The 16,334-nt window shown below is 43.4% G+C and overlaps 1 protein-coding gene across 1 annotated transcript in view; it reads right to left on the reverse strand.

Moving 5' to 3' along the window:
• Positions 1-889: 889 nt before the first annotated feature.
• btbd11a (BTB (POZ) domain containing 11a) overlaps positions 890-16,334 on the reverse strand; it is a 189,448-nt gene continuing 174,003 nt past the window's right edge. Inside the window, exons 8-17 of the mRNA XM_083935417.1 lie at positions 15,943-16,036; positions 14,534-14,669; positions 11,739-11,971; positions 9,910-10,088; positions 9,529-9,634; positions 8,522-8,624; positions 8,354-8,435; positions 7,366-7,434; positions 7,145-7,258; positions 890-5,775 (exon numbers count right to left, since the gene is read on the reverse strand). Coding sequence (XP_083791543.1) covers positions 5,542-5,775; positions 7,145-7,258; positions 7,366-7,434; positions 8,354-8,435; positions 8,522-8,624; positions 9,529-9,634; positions 9,910-10,088; positions 11,739-11,971; positions 14,534-14,669; positions 15,943-16,036 — 1,350 coding nt within the window. The 3' untranslated portion in view covers positions 890-5,541. The remainder of the gene's footprint in view (positions 5,776-7,144; positions 7,259-7,365; positions 7,435-8,353; positions 8,436-8,521; positions 8,625-9,528; positions 9,635-9,909; positions 10,089-11,738; positions 11,972-14,533; positions 14,670-15,942; positions 16,037-16,334) is intronic.

Genomic DNA, 16,334 nt, shown 5'->3' on the forward strand with positions numbered 1-16,334 from the left:
TTTAACCATTTAAGGTCAATTTCTTACCATAACCATCAACCTTTAGCCATTCAAGGTCCATTTCTAACCATAACAATCTAAATTTAACCATTTAAGGTCCATTTCTAACCCTAACCACCAAACTTTAACCATTTAAGGTCTATTTCTAACCCTAACCATCTAAATTTAACGATTCAAGGTCCATTTCTAACCTAAACCATCTAAATTTAACCATTCAAGGTCCATTTCTAACCCTAACAATCTAAATTTAACCATTTAAGGTCCATTTCTAACCCTAACCACCGACCTTTAACCATTTAAGGTCAATTTCTAGCCCTAACCATCTAAATTTAACCATTCAAGGTCCATTTCTAAACTTAACCATCGACCTTTAACAATTTAAGGTTCATTTCTAACACTAACAATCTAAATCTAACCATTCAAGGTCAATTTCTAACCCTAACAATCTAAATTTAACCATTTAAGGTCCATTTTCTAACCCTAACCACCAACCTTTTACCATTCAGGGTCCATTTCTTACCTTAACCATCTCGTGGGTTACCATCTGGACACGACCTTTACTCGCTGTATATCATCTCTAATTGTTATTCCACATCTTTTGTTCAGTATTCTTATCTATAATAAATAAAGCAGAAAAAAAGAGACCATCATGCGGTTTAAACTCTGGTCATTTATTAGCCGTCCACAAAAGCATGTCATGGAACAACTGTAGCCCGAGTGTAACATTCCTTTTGTTGTTATACTCCACCACATCCCTGCTTCTCACACCATGTATAATTTATATCTCATATATATATTTTGTACAATATACATGTTCTCATCAAAGGAAAGATAATAGCAAAAGTCCCCGCCCCCCCCTCATCACCATCTCCATCCATCCCCTGTGGATCTGAAATCTAGTGAACATCCCATGCATGTTTCCACTGCGTCTAGGAGAAAAGGTTGTTTATTACCAGGAAACACAAATACACAGGTAAATAAATGCTCGGACAAATTAAGGGGAGAGTGTCGTTTGACAAAGCTGGTGTACAAAGCACATTCTCAACAACATTAAACAAGAAGAGCCATGCGGACCGACGGTTACTCTACGGCTTTGACCCAAGCTAAAGTTAGTCTTCTGCTAATGGCGTCACGTTAGGACTAATAAAAGAAACACAGAGATAACGTCTTTTGGCTTATTCGCTAATTCTAAAGCCATATTCAGCTGCTGTTTAACCACAATAAGACTGTTAACTGTTAAAATACCGTGAGTAACACTGGCACAAGGAGTGCTTGACATCATTATGAACCTGTTTGTGACCTCTGCGGAGACAAAACGGTTTGCATCTCTAAGTTACATTTCACCTTTAAATGGCACGTTTCAATCCAAATGTGGGCGTATACGATGATTCGATGTAAAGATGTGAGTTCTTTCAACCAGAATCGGTCTAAATAAATTATTATTATTATTATTAAAGCCATCATGGTTAAATCAACAGCTTATAAATAAAAAAAAGTCTTATTTTTAAAATGAGTGAAAGACAATAAAATACACCACGGATGTCACGAAAAGGAACCAAAATAGTGAATATTCAGGCTTTTTCTTTGTCTCAGTCACTCATTTGTTCATGTCGTGTCTTTAAATTCACATTTAAACCGTAGCTCCGTAACATCCTGTGGCAGATCGATGACCGTGACACTCAAAGTTAAGACAGTCTCATGGAAATATTGCTCAATTTCAACATTTCAAAGCATCTTTTTATAGAATCTTTTTCACTTTTGTAAAACAAAATAGCTGCGGAATGTAAAATAAAATATATAGTGCTATGTATGTAGGTAAGAAAATAAACTTGTAGGATAATATCTATATTTAATTTTCTGTAACTATTTACAGAACTCAAAACCAGCTCGAAATGTGTTGTTTTATTGGGCCCAAAACTAATATTTAAGTAATTTTGAGTGGGCTACAATATGTAAAGATGCGTCTCTTGTGTGAAGGCCGTCGCGTTCATGTAGAGACGACGTCACAAAGTATGGACACCGTAGAGACATTTGTAAGCCACTGCAAACAGAGGGGAGCATCTTTTTTTTTTTGGTTTGTTGCTTCACGTCTTGTGTATCTTTTTTACATTCATAAAATGTACTGTAGGTTCTTTGAATACCTCTGAAATTGAGATGAAGTGTGTCTGAGTGAAAGGACTCACGCGCTGAACCCCCAGAGGCTGCTGCTGAGTAATGGGTTCCACCTGACGCACACCTGGTGGACGGACGGGTGCGTGCAAAAAAAGGGTTTCACTTCGGCAAGCTTGCCACACCGAATTCATTAGAGACACAATATTTCACGGACGCTCGTCAGGCAGCAAATTCACAATTTGAACCAACCTTTTATATTAAAGGTTGTGAAAAACCAATGAAGGAGGAGAGCGAATCTCCAACACGTGAAACAAATCCCACATTAATAATTGATATAAAAACCAGGATGTGACAGAGAATAGTATTCAAAAATGAAACCTGGTTATGAAACTTGGACTGGTTATTGTCAGATCTGTCTCCTCTATTTGGACTTTATATATAATATCAATTATTGACGTGGTAATTGAGATGTTTATCGGCTTTACCATAACGATGTGTTGTTTCGCGTTGTGAATACGGCCTCGACGGGCTCTGGCCGAATTTTCTCCATAACATCGAGGAGCGAAAAATTCACCACCAAAGACTTAAATGTGATCAGCGTCAGCGCCAATAAGCATGCAGCATGCTTGTAACAAGATCTAATAATGCCGGTGATTGGCTGTCTAACGTTACACGTCGCCGAGGTAACGCGGGAAAAATGCTAACACGCAGAGACCAACGCGGGGCCCACCTGTGTGGAGCTGGGAAATAAAAAAAAGCACCGTCATTTTGTTATTTATTATTGTTAAATTGGATTTACTGATGCTAATGGACTTTTTTATGACCACAAACCCTCTTTAACCGTTAAAAAACGAGTCCAGGTTCACCCGTGCGACTTGCTTAGACATACTTTCCTCATCCTGCGGACAGCTGCGGACCTGTGCCCAACTGTTTGCGGTTACGCACGAATGTGTCCACAGCTGTTCACAAATGTTTTCCTCATTCTGTAATCCCCTTTAATGTTTTTCTTTAAAGTTGTACTCCCTAAGATTTGAGATACCTTGTTTCTAGCGGCCTTTGTGGTGGTAAGATGTAACTGCAGGCGAGCCTGTTCTTTCAGAGCCTCCATTTGGTCACGTTCACGGTCACTATGTGTTTACAATTGTATATATGCTTTTGCTTTTGTTGTAAACTTTACTGAAACACATTCACCTCTCTACTTCCAGTCCGTCCCCTGCGTTACCCTCTTAAATCCATACACACACACACACACGCATACACACGTTCCTATTATACTTCTACCCTTACTACAAGCCTGACTCAGAAGTTGGAATTTACGATTTCTGATTACAAGTGGACGCAGCATAACCGTTGGGGACGATCTGGGCCGGCAGACGTCACTAACATGGCGGCTTTTTAACATCCAGCCCGCGAATGTCACCGCAGACACGGATACTGGAATAATTGGCAAAAAAGGGCAAGTAGCAGTGCTTTCATTAGTGGGTCAGATCATCAGTCACCATTGTGTTAACTCACTCTGTGATAGATATCAACTTAAAAGGCAATAGATGGAAATCTTACAGAGAACAACTTTAACGCTTCATGCACATCGCGATTAATTCACTATTCAAGTCTGTGTCCATTGCACTTTGTCGCATTTAGCTTTTAGTGGTTGTTTTGTATTGAAATGTTCTGCGTGTTCTTACATAGACTGCATATAAACATGGACACCGTCTCTCCACTTCCTCTCACTGTACATACTGAAGCCAGAATATCCCGGATACAGGCGGCACCAGTTTGTAATTTTGCAACCAGAGTCAGCGCAGTAGTGATCGGGCGGTAGAGCCTCGTCACAGAGGCCCTGACTGACCAATCACAAGTCGATAACAGCCATCAATCATGACGTTGTCAAAACCAAACGTATCAGACAAATGAACACCTGCGTCTTTTGATTTTTTTCGTTCCACCGAACGTTGCATCTCTAACAATCGTTGTGTCTCAACGTAAATGTTGTGTCTCTAATAAACTCAGTGTACTCATAAGTTCAGCTGAGGTGAAGCCTAAAACAAAAAGTGACTTTGAACGCATCTCGTGACCTACACCGATCATCTGGAATGTATCAGAAAATACTCGAAGGGATCGTCTTCTGACTGGACTGGAACAATCAACACCCTGCTCGGCCCTACCAACCCACCTACACGGAAAGCACACACCTAAAGCGTAACGGAGGATTCAAACAAACAAACAAACAAGCAAACAAACAGATTAAACATGCGACTTTGCATAAAACAGACACATACAGCAGGGACAAACTGTTTCGGGGAGCACATTCAATGAGACTGGAGTCATCAGTCAAGCGAGCGTAGGAGAATACTGTACATCAGTTTACAAAAAGAAGGAAAGAACGACCAGCACGATGACTTTTTAAGGACGTATTTACATGTTGCTTTGAAGAGAAAGTCCCTGCCAATCGAAATCCATCTCCAGATCCCGCTCAGTCATTTTTTTTTTTGCGGTGGATAGAAAGTTAATAAGCAGCGTTTTAATCCGCCTTTACGTCCCCCTGGGCGAAAGTGGTCCGCGAAGTAAGCTCTGCATAAAAAGCAATATCAGGGCAGCTCAGTTTGAGGAGGTGTCATGCAAAAAAAAAAGTTAACAGTGTTCGTGGAGTTATTATCACAAGTTAATTTCCCAGTTGGACATCCGTGTTTCAAGCATACGTCAGCATAGATTTCACCGAGCGGGCCGTCGTTAGTTCACGCTGGAAGTGCCTGTGATCTGTTTGGCCTCTGCGCACAGTAGATAGAACACAGTGAGACGTATCCAACAGAGAAGTGACGGGATGAAATGTGAAGAAGTTCAACACCTAAAGTCCGTCTGCTGGCATTGCTACGAGTCACTTTTGTATTGGTTGTATAGTAGGATTATATTTTGGCATGTGTCAAACGTTACACTGCGATGGCATCCACTTCCGTAAAGTGACGGTTGTAAACCTAGAGTCTCATATCAGAGATGATGAGAAAGCTGCTTCTGTTGAGTTCCTACTCTACCCTTTTAAGCGTAAAGAATGTATTTCATGCATGTATCCTATATGAAATACAATACGTTTCATCATCACGATGAGGTCTAAGGGATACTGCTGGGTTGAGTCTTTTTGGATGATGGTTTTTATTACTATAGGGGTGTGGAGTGATCCATGGGAGCCGTTAGGACAACAGGGTGAGAAAGTACGTATACCACCCTCGGGGGGAGGAGGGGGACCGCAACAGGCAGAATTAAAGGGAATCCCTGACATAAAGACATCCGACAGTCCCTCTTCAGCAGTGGGGGGCGAGGGCAGGTGGAACGGGGAGGGGGGGAGGGGCTGTATTAGCAGGTCACTGGATGCTGGAAGTGGTGTTACATGGACGCTGTGCCTGGATCGGAGGAGGGCGTTGGGAGAGGACGACGTCACACCACGGAGCCCTTGGAGGTGGAGAGGTGGATGGAGTGGATGCGTGTGGCCAGAGTCTTCTCCAGGTCGAGGAGGATGTCGGAGCAGATGCCGGGGCTGGACGCGGGGCTCTCCACGGGGGGAGGGGGTTCGTACAGCAGCTGCTTGAAGCCGTCGAGTTCGATCAGCAGCACCATGTTCTTCAGGAAATAGCCCTCGATGAAAGCCGTGAGCTCCGAGGCACCGAGGAACTACAGGGAGAAAGATGATGGAGAGACAACGGCAGAGAGTTTTTAACCATTCTGAAGGGTCGGTAATAAGGAACGTGGCCTCAGAATACAGGCTCTTGCAACCCCAGTGGCTGCACCTGATTGGATGATTTCACTGGGTTGCTCCGCTCTTGGGTTTGTAGCAAACCAACTTTCTTCTCGTACATTAGAAAAACGTTCACTGAAATGTGTCTGAAAGCGTTTGAGGGGAGAAATAAGCCACAGAGTTGCTGAATCTGGCTGTATTTTAGATCACCAACGGTTAGTTGAAAAAAATCCGAAGGTTCGAGAGTCAACGAGTCACAAAATGTATCACGATATCTCATCTTCAACCGCTTATCCGGGGTCGGGTCACGGGGGCAGCAGCTCCAGCAGGGGACCCTAAACTTCCCTTTCCCGGGCCACATTAACCAGCTCTATACATCATGATATAGCATGTTCTCAGTTGTTCATAGAAACATTTGGCATTCCTGGTCAAAATTGATGCAGTGTTGCTTTTCTATGATTTGTTTTGCCAAGTTTCCCCGGGAAATAACACTTTTAGGTTCAAGATGCTATTGCTATGTTCACCAGCTAGCTGCTAACTTCGTCTGTCGGCTGTTTGATGATGATGACAGTGCTGAGAGTGAACCAAAACGATAAAGATGTGGGCTGTAAAAATACAAAAACCAAATGTTAAAAGATGCTCAATTGCATCAACGTCTTACTCACGGAGGAAGTGTTGGGTCTCTGTAAATCAAAGTGTGGTCTGCTCTATTTAAGTGTCCTGAGATAACTGTTGGTCATGAAAGCTGGGTCATCACCGAAAGAACGGGGTCGCGGGTACATGCGGCCGAAATGAGGGTGGCCGGAGTCTCCCTTAGAGAAAGGGTGAAAAGTTCAGCCATCCGTGAGGAACTCGGAGTAGAGCCGCTGCTCCTTTGCGTTGAAAGGAGCCAGTTGAGGTGGTTCAGGATCATCTAGTAAGGATGAACCCTGGGCGCCTCCCTAGGGAGGTGTTCCAGGCACGTCCAGCTGGGAGGAGGCCTCGGGGAAGACCCAGGACCAGGTGGAGAGATTAGATCTCCACACTGGCCTGGGAACGCCTCAGGATCCCCCAGTTAGAGCTGGTTAACGTGGCCCCTGAAAGGGAAGTTTGGGGTCCCCTGATAAAGCTGCTGCCCCCGAGACCTGACCCCGGATAAGCAGATGAAGATGAGATGAGATAATTGTTATGATTTGACGTTATAAATTGAATTGAATAATCCTCTTTATCACTATGAGCAAAGCCTTAATATAGAACATGTAATATTGAAGCTTTAAATAGATGATTTGTGTGACAGTTTTAATGAACGTCCTGTTTGCACCTCACCTTGGCATGTTTGTAAAGGTCCACGCAGGTTTCCGTGGTGATGTTCTTGGAGCAGATGATCTCACAGTGTCTCTGAAGGGCCTCTAGTTGGAAGAATTTGGCTGCAGACAGGAGCTGCGGGGAACAGTACAGCCACACACAGAGTGAAGCACAGGACTTTGGGATTAGAAATGTTAATACCGGCACTGTCGCTCAGCGGGCTCTGGTTAAGTCTCTCTTACCTCCATGACTTCAGTGTTGCGTATGTGCAAAGACTCGGTGCCTCCACAGTACAGATACTGCATGACCAGCTGGAACACACAACAACAGCAGGGTTACACTTATAGCATCTGTTTCCTCTTATTGTGTTTTGACTATTTTTTAATTCGGTTCCTGTGCACACACACAAAAATAATAAAAAAGTAAAACAAACAAATAACCTGAATTAAAAAATAAAATAATGTAAAAATACATTTAGAAATGTTATTAAAATAATGTAAAATGTATAAATATATTATTATGTTTAATATAATATATAAATATAAAAAATATAATACAAATAATGTCAACACATTAAAGAAATTGTATTAAAATAATATAAAATGTATAAATATAATATGATTCATATAATATATAAATATAAAAAATATATTAAAAATAAGTGAGAAAATAAAATTAAAATAATGTAGAAACAATAAAAAAATGTATTAATAAAAAACAATGAAAAATACAAATCGGGAATTTAGAAAAAATATATCATTTTTTGTCGCATAATAAGATAATATAAAATAAAAAATATAATTATATAAAAATATATATAAAAATAAAAAAAATGAAGAAAATTATAAACTTAGATTAAAAAAATGAAAAATCTTTAAAAATGAAGACTAAAAAAACGACAAAAATTAAAATCACATTGAATGAAAGTCATATATAAATGCACAGGCCTTTAAACTGCCTGCTTGCAGAACAGATAAACATTGGGCGCTCACAGTTTCACCACTGCAGAGACAAGACAACCGACCAGCCCTAAATAACTGTTAATAATTAATAATAATGTTAATAATGTTTATAGCGAGCTGTCAGGAAGGTGACGGATAATGTGTTCCCACAGAGTAAATGATACGCAGACGAGAGTTTACTGTGTGATAGTTACTGCCCTAATTGACTGGATTTAAAAAAAACACACAAAACTATTACAGAGATTTTCCACGACAATAAAATTCTTACATGGAAAATATTGTACTTGACATGGCTGATCTCAATACAGGTGTTCTCCGCCGCCGGCCGGTTCTGGAGCAGCGACTTGAACCTGGGTGAAACAGAAGAATTCAGAGGTTTAGTGAAGCTGTGGAGGAGAAAAACAACCAACCAACAAACAGCAAACATCGTCATTACCTGGGTGAAGCTGTAAACAGCAGAACCTTATGTGCATAAAACGGTTTCCCCTCCACCAGGAAAGTCACGTCAGACATGTCCTTGTTGTTAAGGAAGTGGGGGTCTGAAGAAGACGACAAAAACAAAGATCCATTACTTATTCAATGGATGCAAAACAGCAGAAGATGAAGTTAATGTGGTTATTAACTACTCTGAGTTTGATCCAAATAACATGAAAGCTGGGTCATGATCAAAAGAACGAGGTCGCGGGTACAAGCGGCCGAAATGTGTTTCCTCAGGAGGGGGGCTGGAGTCTCCCTTAGAGAGAGGGGGAGAAGTTCAGCATCCGTGAGGAACTCGGGGTAGAGCCGCTGCTCCTTTGTGTTGAAAGGAGCCAGTTGAGGTGGTTCGGGATCATCTGGTAAGGATGAACCCTGGGCGCCTCCCTAGGGAGGTGTTCCAGGCACGTCCAGCTGGGAGGAGGCCTCGGGGAAGACCCAGGACCAGGTGGAGAGATTAGATCTCCACACTGGCCTGGGAACGCCTCAGGATCCCCCAGTTAGAGCTGGTTAATGTGGCCCGGGAAAGGGAAGTTTGGGGTCCCCTGCTAAAGCTGCTGCCCCCGCGACCCGACCCCGGATAAGAGGCTGAAGATGAGATGAGAAGTATCCTAAAGTGCAGGCAGTTGAATTTGATATCCGGCCCCTTTGAGCTGCTTGTTAAAGTGAATATCCTGATCAATTCATTGGTTGTCAAATGGTTTTTAAAGCATTACTTCTCTTCTTCTTCTTCTTCTTCTTCTTCTTGTCATTTCATTCTAACCCTGTTGTTGATCCAACACTAGGTGGTGCTGCAGCACAGTCGCTAAATGCTTCAGCTCCTCTAATTGTATCCAAACACCAGAAACTAAATGAAAATGTGGGAATGTCTGTGACCTTCCGCACTTTAAAGGAGCTTTTGATATCAGATCAGACTGATAAATCACATAAAACTTGATTTTCTGATGAATTTCGAGCTCTCCGTCTCACCTAAACGCGAGGTCTGCTTCCTCTTCATCTCTGTCAGCTTCGGGATAGGGAAGGGCCCATAGCACTGGGTGAAAATGACTGACAGCTGCTGGCTTATCACCTCGTTCTGCAAACAGACACAACACAACACAAGTGAGGACAAAAAAAACTTCATGCCCATTAGAGTTTTCCGGCCTCTGTTTCCCATGAGCTAAAAATCCTATGCAAATGTATGATAATGCGGTTTTAGAGTGCAACTAAATATATGCAAAATATGAGTGTTAATGTCACCCTAACACACGAGCATGCAGTTTGTATTCCCAGCAAACCCAGCCTCACTTCGTCTGATGTCTCTCTAACGAGCATTTTGTTTACATGCGCATGAAAGGAAGCCCCGGCGACCTTGCTGGCTCGGAGGATCTGGAACATGAGCGGCAGGCCGTGCGTTATGAGCTCCTCTGTGTACTCCTCCTCCTGGATGCAGCTGAAGTCTTTGAGCAGGCCCTGGATCAGCGGCCGGCGGTGCTGGAAGAAGCAGGTACGCAGGGACTCGAGCCAGGTGTGCAGCGTCCAGGGGACACCTGGGAACACCAGCACAAGAACAGTGAATACACACTCGTCCCAGTCAGAGCGGCGGTCTCAAGGGCGACAGAACCGACCATGTTTCCATCACTTTGTGGCGTTTTTGTGTGAGTTGAAGGGCGTTTGCATGGTGAGTGTTGGATTAGTGGGAGGTCGGTGGGAATATAGAGACAGCAGTTAGACATAATTAAAGAAAGTCCAGTCAAAAAGAAATGGCTGCAATGTTCTGCAACAATAAGATAAGCACTGGATGATGTTTATGTGGGATCAACATAAATAATGACATGACAGTGGATGCTGCGTGTATCGACAGCTCTGCTGAAATGATGAATGGCAAACAAGTTCATCCACTTTTAAAAATGTCACTTAGGGAACTTGCAATGAGCAGTCGTCGCTGTTTTGTCGATTGAAAGTCAACTCGTGACCTTGGAAACAGTCGTTCACAAAACAATCTCAACACACGGTCGGCCAGGAGATGGTTAGCTTAGCTTAGCTCAAAGAGTCGAAACAGGAGGAGGAAAGACACGCACGCACGCACGCACGCACGCACGCACGCACGCACACACACACACACACACACACACACACACACACACACACACACACACACACACACACACACACACACACACACACACACACACACACACACACACACACACACACACACACACACACACACACACACACACACACACACACACACACACACACACACACACACACACACACACAGCAAGAATAGGAGTTGCTTTGTCATATTTGCCTAAACAACATGAAAAATGGCGAAAACATTTTAATGAGAATAGAACCAATGATGGAGAAAATACATACAGCACATGGAAAACAAGCGTTTATTTATTATTTTTTTATCTTGTTGTAATAAATCATATTCATTGTTATGTATTTTTATTTATTTATTCATTATTATTTGTTTTTTGTGTACTTTTACTGCATGTTTGTATGAAAGGTGCTCCATAAATAAAGCTGAGTTGAATTATGTCTTGTCTGTTTCATCGGTACAAAGCTTAAAAGAGAAAACTTTTGTTTTATCCAGGGTTATAATAAGATATAACATGTTAATAAGCTTTAGAGGAGCTGGTAGGAAGATTGTTTTTCACCTTTAGCAGAGCACCTGCATAGCTGTTTCTAGTCTGAATGCTAAAATCAGCTAAGCTAACCGGCTGCTGGCTGTAGCTTCAGATTTACAGTACAAAGGCTGGAGTATTTCTCAAACTCACATTGAACGTCTACAGTTCCGAGATACCTGGATTGTGTAATACGACAGATACAATTTGACTCGTGCTGAGATTGTTTTGCTAACCGAAATAAAATGAATCCTAATTAACAGACACATCTGGTTTCATGCCAAATGAACTGGACGATGCTGAGGTGAAAGCTGATGATTGCCACATGGACAGATTGAGCACTGCTTGAGGACACCTTTTCACTATTTGGCCTTGAGTTATTTAAAAAAAAAAGTCCTACATCCTGTTTCATGGTTAGATGAGTAGCGGTGATTGTGTGTACAGGACGGGACGGGACGGGACAGGACAGGACAGGCACAGCATGAGCACATCTCCAGGACAGCTGGAGGCACCAGAGAGCGATGCATGTGTGCCAGTGAAGCATGTATTAGTAAATCTGACCTAAGCTGCGGATGTCTATGGTGATGTCCACATGGCCGTGCTCTGCGCTATGGTACATGGCCTCTCTCAGGGCCCTCAGCTTGGCCTTTCCTGTTCGCAGCGTCCCCCCGCCGTTGGCCTGCGGCGCCAACCTCTTCTCCGCGGGATCCGAGCTCTCGGCCAGGATTTCCTCCAGAGACAGCACGTCCCCCTTCTCCTGCTCCGACTGGGCCAGGAGCTTCCGGAACACATTCCTGGAGAGGGAGCAGAAAAATAAAACCAGGACGGAGATGAAAGGGAAGCAGTGACGAGAGAAAAACACCTAACATGGCTCTCTCTGAATAATAGGAAGAGAAGCGGTGGAGTGGATGATCACAGAGTGGAAAATGGATCTAAATTAAGCATTCACGTACCGCGTTTACTCCTCTTCCAGCTCTCTGGCTCTGATGACACTCAAAATATCATCATGTACTCTCATTAATTGGGTACTCTCTTCTGCAGAGTCGAATAAATAAATATATATATATATATGAATAAATATATGAAACTGATTATCTCCTTTCTAAAAAGAAGAGATGTTGCAAAATATCTTTCAGTCAGCAGATTCGTTGGTGCTGTTTCTGCGACCTAACGTATACAGGGTGATCACACTCTGCATCGCTGCATCGCTGCACCATCTGCTTCAGCGAGGATGGGGCCGGTTCAGAGGCAAAACACGACATCATATCCTGTTTTTGAGAGCGTTTGATCACCGATGACAAGTCAGAGGGAGGCTCGCTGCCGTCTCTTTGAAGGAGTCTGCTGGGTTTGACTGTGCATCAGTGATTGAGCAGACAGCCATGGTATTTCCTCTGGTTTAGTCTAAGGATCTACATGACATGCCCCCAAAAGTACGCAGACTGACACCCAAACACCTTGAACATCTCATTCCTTAGCCAGGGGCATTAATGTGCCGCCACTCTTTGGATTTTAGAGACTGGCTGCAGGGATTTGCTCCCGTTCAGCCGCAAAAGCATCAGTGAGCATGACGCCTCTCTGGGTTTTTTTTTTTTCTGGTGTGTCATGTTTGAAGTCAGGAATGCGCTGGAAAAAACAGGGTTATTAACGAGCAAAAAGCAGCATGGAGGTGACAGTGTAATGGTGGTTTATATAGATATCAGTTCATTATTCAGTCTCTCTCGGTGCTCACTAATTTAGAGTGATGTTCAAGTGCTGCTCAGATGAAAGCAAACAGAATTTGGGGCTGAGATGACGAGAAGTTACAGACAGGGTGCGTCATAGCATGATAGCATCGACCTGGAGAAAGGGGGTGAAAATGATTGTGTGCACCCAGATGTCATGTTTTCATCACTGCTGATCGATGCTGGAGCTGATACATTTGTCCGGGGCATGAATGCCGATTGTAACCTTTCCCACTACGGACAAAAAGCAGTTTTAGTGGGTTCCTTTGTCCAGCGGGTAAGAGGCTTGAGTCTAAACAAAACCCAGGTCATTTGTGGATACGTTGGTGGCTATAGCTTACAAGCTAAGACACAAAACAAGTCTGGAGCTGTTTTTTTGTTGATACCTGTTTCCTGCTTCCAGATGAATGCTAACTTGTTGCAACAGTCTCCCTACAGCACTGAATAAAACAGACATCAATATTCTCGTCTAACTCTCGGTGAGACTACTAACAAGTGAATTTTTCGAACAAATCGCAGAAAGTTTCCCTTTAATTACTGAAGTAATGTAGCTTTATGCTGGCGTCTAGATGTGGGGCTGTGGCTCAGTGGAAGAGTGGGTCGTCCTCCATTCGAGAAATTGTCCATTTGAGAGATCAGCTGTTCGATCCCCACCTCCCCCGGTCCACATGTCGAAGTGGAAGACACTGAACCCCGAATTGCTCCCCGTGCTGCGCATGGGTGTGTAAACGTGGTGTGAATGGTCAGATTAGATTGTATGTAGATGTCCACTGCCATCAGTGTGAATGTGACAAACACTGTGAAAAGCACCGCTTTATAAGTACAAGTCCATTTACCATGTGTCTTTAGTCACATTTCTGAAAACATTTACAAGGGTGCTCATATTTGTAAAGGGGTCATCCCTTTGTTCACCAAGTCCTATGTTCCCCAGTCGCATAAGCCTATGCCCCGCTGATTTAATTTAGCATTTTGTTAGGGTTAGGGGTTACGGTTAGTGTCAGGGTCAGTGTCAGGGTCTACATAAGTCTATTTGCCAGGGAATTCGGCACTGATTATGGAAAAAATAACCGACCAGGGAACATAGGACCCTTTCTGTGAAAGCCGGGGAACATAGGACCCGGGGAACATAGGTGCGCTCGGTTTCTAAATACTGCTGTCTCATTCCTAATTCCTCTTCTTCTTCTTGCCTTATACACAAACTTGATGTCACGTGAGAACACCAACTCAGGACCGATCCTGCTGCAGGTTGAAGCTGCACACGGTCATCGTTCTGTAATTGATGGTCTCAATAATGCTGCATTGTGTTGTTGGCTCACCATACCACTCCCTGACAGCTCTGAATGCCCTGAATGTTAATGGAGTTTATCTCACTCAGCTGCAGGGAAATGATGTCAAAGCGAAGCCATAAGTGCTGGTGAATAGACTGCAGTGCTTATCCTCGCCCGCTGTCTGACAGGGAGATATCTGCCTCTCATATTCTGCAGGATTTTGTGAGAGGCACAGTGGGACCAGGGCACAGTGTGTAAATGGATCAATACTGTGGTAATGGATACATCTCTGCTGTCTGGCACTTGTGTATGTGCCCCGTGTGTCTGTGTGTGTGTGTGTTCCTGTGTGTGTGATTGCCAGTGTTACCTGTGGCCGTGTGAGGCTGCCAGGCTGAATGAGTTCATGTCGCCCAGGGGGGAAGAGGAGATGCCGTTTCGACACACGGTCCCGATCATGGGGTCGGCCCCTCTCTCCAAAAGCAAACTCACCAGCTCAAAGTTACCTGACCGGAAAGATACACATGAATAAAGGGTGAATACAATCAAATTCAGCTTACATTTGATGCTCTGCTGATCAGCGGTGGAATTGAACTAAGTACAGTTTTGACATACGTGTACTCTTCTTGAGTATTTCCATTTTATGCTACTTCATTCTTCTTTTCACTCAAAGCATATTCTGAATAAAAGCAGTAAAAACATGCTAAAAACAGGCTTCAGACTCCTTTCTATTTCATTTGTAAAATAATTGATTTCCTTAATAAGTAGCCGTGTAATAAGCAATAATGTATGGGTCATTATTGCACATTACGGCCTTTACACACCGGGAACGCGAAAATTTGGTGTATGTGTAGGGACTCTCATCATGCTCCTGCAGAGGTTTGGTGTTATTTTGAGCAGAATTAGTGGTTAAAAAAAGAATTAGAATGGTGTGGTGCTTAGCATTGAGAGGGTTCCTGGTTTGAATCCCGGGCTGGGGCCCTTCTGTGTGGAGTTTGCATGTTCTCCCCGTGTCTGCGTGGGTTTTCTCCGGGTTCTCCGGTTTCCTCCCACAGTCCAAAGACGTGCAGGTGTTCGGTTCATTGATGACTCTAAAATCACCCGTAGGTGTGAATGGTTGTCTGTCTCTGTTCGTCTCTATGTGTCCTGTGATAAACTGGTGTCCTGTCCAGGGTGGACCCCGCCTCACGGCCGATGTCAGCTGGGATCGGCTCCAGCCCCCGGCGACCCCGACAGGGACAAGCGGTTGAAGATGAATGAATGAATAGTCACGTTTAACACTTCAGTGTTTAGAAGTTGATCTTTAGAGCTGGCGAATTCAGTTTGAACAAAGCCAGGCTAGCTTCTCCCTCTGTTTCTAGTCTTTATGCTATGCTAAGCTAAGCTAAGCTAATGGAAAGATATGAGATTTGTACCTATCTTCTCTTCTAACTCTCGGCAAGAAAGTGAATGTTTCTCCAAATGTCAAACTACACGTGGTTCTGTTTTGACCGATAATCTCGTCCAGTTTAAAGTCCATTTTGAATCAATGCAACTGCAAATTCTTTCATGAGAAGCAGCGTTTACAATTCACTGTATTCATGAGTCTCAGATATAATTGAAAGTGATGAATTAATTAGATGATTAAAGCAGAGTGAGAATGCCTTCTGGTGAGCTCAGAGTCGAGCGTGTCATGACTAATGCTTTACACGCCATCTCAAAAGAGAGAAAAGAAATACTCGGGTCAGGAATCTGAAAGTGCAGAAAAATCCACATATTGGCTGCTTGTATGTGATTTACCTGCGGCAGAGGCCAGCTGAAGCGGCGTCTCCGTGTAGTTCTCCGCCCCATCCTGCAGGGCGCCCTCCACGTTCGCTCTGTTATCCAGCAACAACTGTGGCAGGAATGGAGGGAGAGAGGGAGGGAGGGAGGGAAGGAGGGAAGGGGGAAACAAACCAGGAGGGAGGAAGAAAACAGGGGAAGGGGAAAGCGTGGTTACACTCAGGCACTGGGATTGTGTGAGCTCTGGACACTAAAAACACTCCTATCTTCACCTCCTCGTTAGCTTCTTGTTTGGAGGAATCACAAATGTTTCTATCCCAAAACAACCTCTGATTGCGTTGGTGCAGATTAATAATTGAGAATAATCCTGAGGGCGACGCTGTTCATCAGCTCGTATAATAACAACTGCA

Source organism: Echiichthys vipera (genome assembly GCF_963691815.1).
Source record: "Echiichthys vipera genome assembly, chromosome: 20".
In the NCBI taxonomy this organism is placed as follows: Eukaryota; Metazoa; Chordata; class Actinopteri; order Perciformes; family Trachinidae; genus Echiichthys; species Echiichthys vipera.